The sequence below is a fragment of the Nothobranchius furzeri genome, chromosome 13, assembly GCF_043380555.1.
Source record: "Nothobranchius furzeri strain GRZ-AD chromosome 13, NfurGRZ-RIMD1, whole genome shotgun sequence".
In the NCBI taxonomy this organism is placed as follows: Eukaryota; Metazoa; Chordata; class Actinopteri; order Cyprinodontiformes; family Nothobranchiidae; genus Nothobranchius; species Nothobranchius furzeri.
In genome coordinates, this window is record NC_091753.1 from 64,821,625 (window position 1) to 64,827,624 (window position 6,000).

The window sequence follows — 6,000 nt, forward strand, 5'->3', positions numbered from 1 at the left end:
AACTTGAGAACAAGTAATGTTATATTACTTTATTTATCTTTTTTTACAATGTAATTACAATACAAATATGTTGGTTTAAATACAAAAATTCTGTAAATAAAGATTAAAAATAAACTCCACTGGCTTGTTTTGTTACCATCACTAAGCTATCGTTTTACAATCAGGTTTATGAGGTCATTTAGTTTGTCTTATTGTGGAACACATAGCCTGCCTTTCTAATTTGGAGGGCGTGCAAACAAGAGTTGAGGGCACAAGGAAATAAGTTTTCATCAAATAAAGCATCTATTTCATGAAACCAGTCTCGCTTAGTAAAGAAAGGTCGAAGAGCCGTTTAAATACGTGTTTGATGTGAGCAGCTCACCAGTCAGATGAACCAGCAGGACAGAAGCAAACATCTGGATGTGAGAGATGAACAGGAGCATCTCTGATCAGACTGGCGGGGGAAACAACACAGACTGGTTGTGGAGAGCCCTTCACTGGTGAATAGTCCTACTGTTGTTACGACATATGATGGAAACCTTGTTGATGTTTCTGATGATTAAACATGAAAAAGTCGTTTTTTATGACACTAAAGTCATTAAGATGTCTCGCTCTTTAACTAGAATCAGAGGATTTGCTTTGGAAGATGTTTTTGTTGACGAGGAGCCTTTGCTACGTCTCAGGATGAATGCGCTGTGATGGCTTTGACCCTAAATCCTCTCATCGAGACATCCCGTTCATCCCATTCTGTCGGGTTTCCGCCTCCCCTTCAGTCGTTAATGGTCCGACTCATTTCCGACACACGGCGGGTCGGCTCTGTTTCTGCTCTTACATTTTCTTCACGTGAGTGTGTTCCTTCCTATCGGCCCTGGAGTCTGAGGAATGCAGCGTTAGTACAGGTGAACACAAACAGGTTGGGCACAATGACTACCCTGTGTCTAAAGGCATCAATAGATCCATGACATTTGGAACGTAGTGCATTGTTTAGCTAACAGTTCCACAGTGCTGTGGTGTTTTGTTCCACTGAGTTGGTTTGGTTCTTGGTTTTGTGTGACGAGGGACATCTGTGTGCTCTACGGTCCAGAGAGTCTGTGTGCTGGTTAACCTGAAGTTAGACGCAGCTGCCAGGCCAGATGAGGCCCGTCGGACCTCAGCAGCACACCTGTGTGAGGACTAGAGCGCTGCTGCAGCCCGCGTTGTGGTTATTTGGTTCCTGTCACTCACTACCCGCAGTGCCTTCATTCTCTAAATGTAAACTCTCTCACAAATACAGTTGAAATATTCTTTAGAGACAATCAAATGTACTCAGGGCTAAAAAGCCGTACTCCTGAAACACGACCTAACATGCTGTTAGGTACATGGAACTTGTTAAAATAAACAAAATAGTTTTGGCCATAAATCTCTACTGCAGGTCGGTACGTTATGTGGGCTCGTCCTTTCAGGCGTCGGGCTGTGCTCTAGGATCAGCATCAGTGTGTCCTTCTACACTGCCTCTCTGCTTCTCCACATGTTGCAGTGCAGCCATACACATTGTGTCCAAAACAATAAAAACAATTCAAGCAAAACTTCCAAAATTCTCCCATGGAGATGGAATGCATCTAAGTGGAGTCCACTTTTAAAGAAAGAAACCACTGAATGGTGTCCTCCCTCGGGGCTTTCATGCAGTTGTATCGAGGAAAAGTGAAGCTTGAGTGGAGAAGTGGAAGCAGGAAGGAGAGACAGTTACCAGGTGGACTGAAGGGACACAGACCTGATTCTCAGACTGCAGCCCAGAAAACTCCTAATTTTTTTCCATCTATGAGGTCATAAAGAAACAAATGTCACTGAAGCACTGAATTCCAGTTTAAGCAAGAAGGCTGGAATCTGTTTCTGACGTCCTTGGGCTTTAGCCGCAGAGCAAGTGCTATGGCTTTGAGCGCTGGAGTCCAGCTCAGAGCTCTATCTCAAACGTCTTCTGCAGATTGCTGGAAAACGGGTTGGCTGCAGCTGCGGGTGCCTTGCTCCCTGTCGTCTGAGGTGATGGTTTGGATTCCAGTGCTGCCCACTTGGCCTCAAAACGATCATCATCTTGGGTGTCGCTCAATGGTAGAGCTGTAGGCTGGCTGCCCTCTGAAGGCCAGCTGCTACTGGCACCACTACTCCCAGCACTGCCCGAGGTTCCATTGTGAAGGGTCGTCGTTGCACTGCTGTGTGGTGGGACGCCATTAATGGCTGTTGACAGTGGTGAAGTAGAGGAAAATGTAGCTGTGGGGAATCCTGCACTTATACCAGGTGCTCCTGGATAGGAATGGTGCTGCCCCACGGTTTCCAGTGCCCCAACTTTGGATGCTCCTGAGCCCATGGCTGCACCTGATGAGCCTGTGGCAGTGCAGAAGGCGTTGGCCACCATTTGAGATGGTGTAATGCCCACCACGGGCACACTGGCAGTAGAATAGGTCATACTGCTGGCCAGACCTGGCATGTAGGTCTGCATGGGCAAAAAAGCAGGCTGGACCAGTGGGCTGGTAAACATTCCTACTGGGGCTGGAGTGGCATCAAAAGCCAGAGAGAATGGTTGCATTGAGCTTGGGAGAGAGCCAGGGGGTCCAGAGAGAGGGGGCTGCATTAATGAGGCCCCGGACATGCTCGGACCAGACATGGTGGGGATGGACATGGATGGAAGAGACATTGGAGGACTGGATACTGGAGGACCTGGTATCAAAGGAACAGATGATATTGGCATGGGTGGGAGGGGCACTGGGCCTTGACCTGGAAGAGCAGAGGGGACTGACATAAGAGGTTTGGATAAGGTGCCCATGGGCCCAGTGGATATAGAGACAGTGGATACAGGGGCAGCTGACATGGCTGCTGGAGTAGATATGTGATGAGTGGTTACGGAAGGTGGTCCAGGAATAGTTGGGATGGTGGGGCACGAAAAGGGTGTCTGTTGCTGTGCTTTCACAGCCTTAGACACTTCCTCTAACCATCTTTCTGCCTCTGAAGGAGTGCGTCTGTGGCCCATCTGCATCGCCACGGAAACAGGAGGAGGAGAGTGGAGTGAGGATTCTGGCTGCACCCAGGATGGGGTAGCTGCAAAATGAACGAAGAAGAGCTTAAAAAGAGGTAGTACTCCCCAGGTGGATCAGAGTATTAATAAGAGTCACTGAGTCCGTTTTCTTACCCTGCAGCGGGGCAGGAGGTGGAGGCAGAATGGGAGGTGCAGTGCAAGGTGGCAGGTCATTCGCAGACAAGGATGGGCTGGAGAAGAGCTCATCTGACGGCTTTGTGAAGGAAGCGTTGATCTGACTGCACAAGGCGTTTATACTACTGTCACCCTCACATGGTAGGCACCCGTCCATCTCTGGTACTAGCAACAAAGGGACAGACAGAGGGGTGGAGAAGGAAAGAACAGAATAGGGCGGGATTTAAAAACGATGATTGGGAAGTGGGAAAGAAAGGAAATAAACAAAATAAAAGTCTCCGTTAGCATCAATGCAACGAAACTGGAGCAGAAATGGTCTTTTCATACGACTGGTACTGACTTACAAAATCTCCATAAAAACACAATTTCCTAATCTGGAGCTAATGGCTAAATGAAGGAAAAGAGCTGATCGCATCTATCAGTTTGAGAACTGGATTTTAATGTGATCTTAAATCAACAGGAACTGATTACAAGGACAGTCACTGTGGAGAACTGACTTCCCTGTTGTAACAATGGTTCTTGGAAGGCCTGATTAGTCACAATGTAACCAGCAGGTATAACTTCTATTCATGTTCCAGAATGCCCAGCTGTCCTGTACATATCCCGCCTTCCCACAGTAATTAGGAAAAAAGCAACATCTTTTCTGGTCATTTTATCTCCGTAAACCACCAGATAGTTCCTGAGTGCGTCCAAGTCCGCAGCTCCCCACTCCCCACAGGGATGGTTCAAATACAGAGGACAATTTTCACCGCACCACACCAGTGTGTGTGACTACTCTGGGACTTTAAACCTCATTTTACACTGTCCTCAGTAGTGTGTAGGAGATCAATACGCAGCCACAACAGCTGGCTCCTCCTCCTCATACTGGTCACCAGTCACTTTCAAACGGTATATGTCCTTTTGTCAAGAAGCCAGTGAGCAAACACAAATGCTTGTGGCTTCTTTAGTTTATTCATTTGAATTCCTGTTTTTTCATTCTTTTGACCACCTCACCACTTCAGAAACTCTTCAAGCACACAGTTTTTTTGTCTTCCTCTTGTAGCGTTGGAGAAGGCCGTGGAATGCAAAGGTGAAGACACTGTCCACTAACTGCTTCATCAGTGTGTCACAGGTTAACTGTCTAGTCTCCAAACCAGAAAAATACTGCTTGTGACCTCACCAGCGGGAGGTACAGTCACAACAGACTCCAGACAAAGGGCAGAACTCTTAACCTTAATAAAATAATCTTTTTCTTGCTCATACAAAAAATTTATTAACTTTACATGTTAATTACAGTTACATTATACAATGAATGTTTTGTCTAAAGTGATTTAATAATGTCTTGATTGCTTTATTGTATTGAATGAATCAACATAAGTGGTCATTCTTGAAATGCCTTATCTCAGACCTTAAATAAATCGGCAAAATCGGCCTTATCGGCAAAATCTTCCGCAAATTCAATATCCAGTTTCACTGCTTTGCAGATGACACCCAGCTCTACATTTCCAGTAAGCCCAACTCAACTCTCCCACCATCCTCCCTTACACTCTGCCTCTCTGAAATCAAATCATGGTTCACCTCTAATTTCCTCAAACTCAACGGCAATAAAACTGAACTTCTTCTTGTTGGCACTAACTCCACCCTCTCAACATCTGACAGCTTTTCTTTAACTATTGACAGCGCCACAGTCTCCCCCTCACCTCACGTCAAGAGTCTGGGTGTCATTCTCGACAGCTCACTTTCTTTTCAGGCTCACATTAATAACTTAATTCGGTCAGCATACTCCCATCTACGTTCCATAAACCGTCTCCGCCCCTCCCTTACCCCTCACACTGCCGCCATTCTCGTCCACAGCCTAGTCACCTCCCGTATCGACTATTGCAATTCACTCCTTTATGGTCTTCCCAACAAACTCCTTCATAAACTGCAACTGGTCCAGAATTCAGCAGCCCGTATTATCACCAGAACCCCTTCCTTTCACCACATCACGCCGGTTCTCCAGCAGCTTCACTGGCTCCCAGTTAAATTCAGGTCCATCTTCAAAATTCTCCTCCATACCTTCAAAGCAATCCACAACCTCTCTCCTCCATATATCTCAGACCTTATAAGTATTCACACCCCGTCCTGTTCACTCAGATCTTCTTCTTCCATCCATCTTGCGGTTCCTTCTGCCCGTCTCGCTACCATGGGGAGCAGAGCTTTCAGCCGCTCTGCTCCTCGACTCTGGAACTCACTTCCCCCAGACATCAGGAACGTCGACAGTTTTACCCTTTTCAAAACAAAACTCAAAACACACATGTTTAAATCTGCCTACAACCTCTGATTTTATTGAAATGTTTCTCTCTGTTTTTTTCTTCTTTGGGTTTTATTATTGTTTTATTGTATTTATTACGTGTTTTGTGTAAAGTGACCTTGGGTGTCCTGAAAGGCGCTTTTAAATAAAATGTATTATTATTATTATTATTATAAATACACCAAAGGAGTCTAATTGATGATTTAATAATGAGTTATTATCAGTGATGTCATATAGCATATCAATATATTGACAAATGTCTGTTATATCATATTTGCTTCACATATTAAGTGAAATAAGTCTTTTCTAAGTGTCTTAGAAAAGGGGACATCTGAGTACTCTTGGTTAATGCCTCTTAAACCTTCTGCCTTCTCATTGGTCCAAACTTAAAACAAAATGGACCTTTAAAACAATAGACACGGAGATGAAACTTCAGTTCAAGCTGTTCCAACTTGTGCTAAATTAACATCTTTTGAGGGATCAACACTGACCCAGAATAACTAAAAATAGGATGGGAGGCAGATCTTTTAGCTATCAGGCTCCTCTCTTGTGGAACCAACTCCCAGCT

The 6,000-nt window shown here is 45.1% G+C and overlaps 1 protein-coding gene across 6 annotated transcripts in view; it reads right to left on the reverse strand.

Moving 5' to 3' along the window:
* Nucleotides 1-1,714: 1,714 nt before the first annotated feature.
* Nucleotides 1,715-6,000, reverse strand: part of numbl (NUMB like endocytic adaptor protein) — a 109,140-nt gene continuing 104,854 nt past the window's right edge. For 4 of the 6 annotated variants that reach the window (XM_054734695.2, XM_054734691.2, XM_054734692.2 and 1 more), the window contains 2 exons: nucleotides 3,140-3,325; nucleotides 1,715-3,048 (listed from right to left, as the gene is read on the reverse strand). In XM_054734695.2, the coding sequence (XP_054590670.2) occupies nucleotides 1,910-3,048; nucleotides 3,140-3,325 (1,325 nt within the window). In that variant the 3' untranslated portion in view covers nucleotides 1,715-1,909. The remainder of the gene's footprint in view (nucleotides 3,049-3,139; nucleotides 3,326-6,000) is intronic. The other 2 variants (XM_054734693.2, XM_054734697.2) reach the window with 1 other exon arrangement.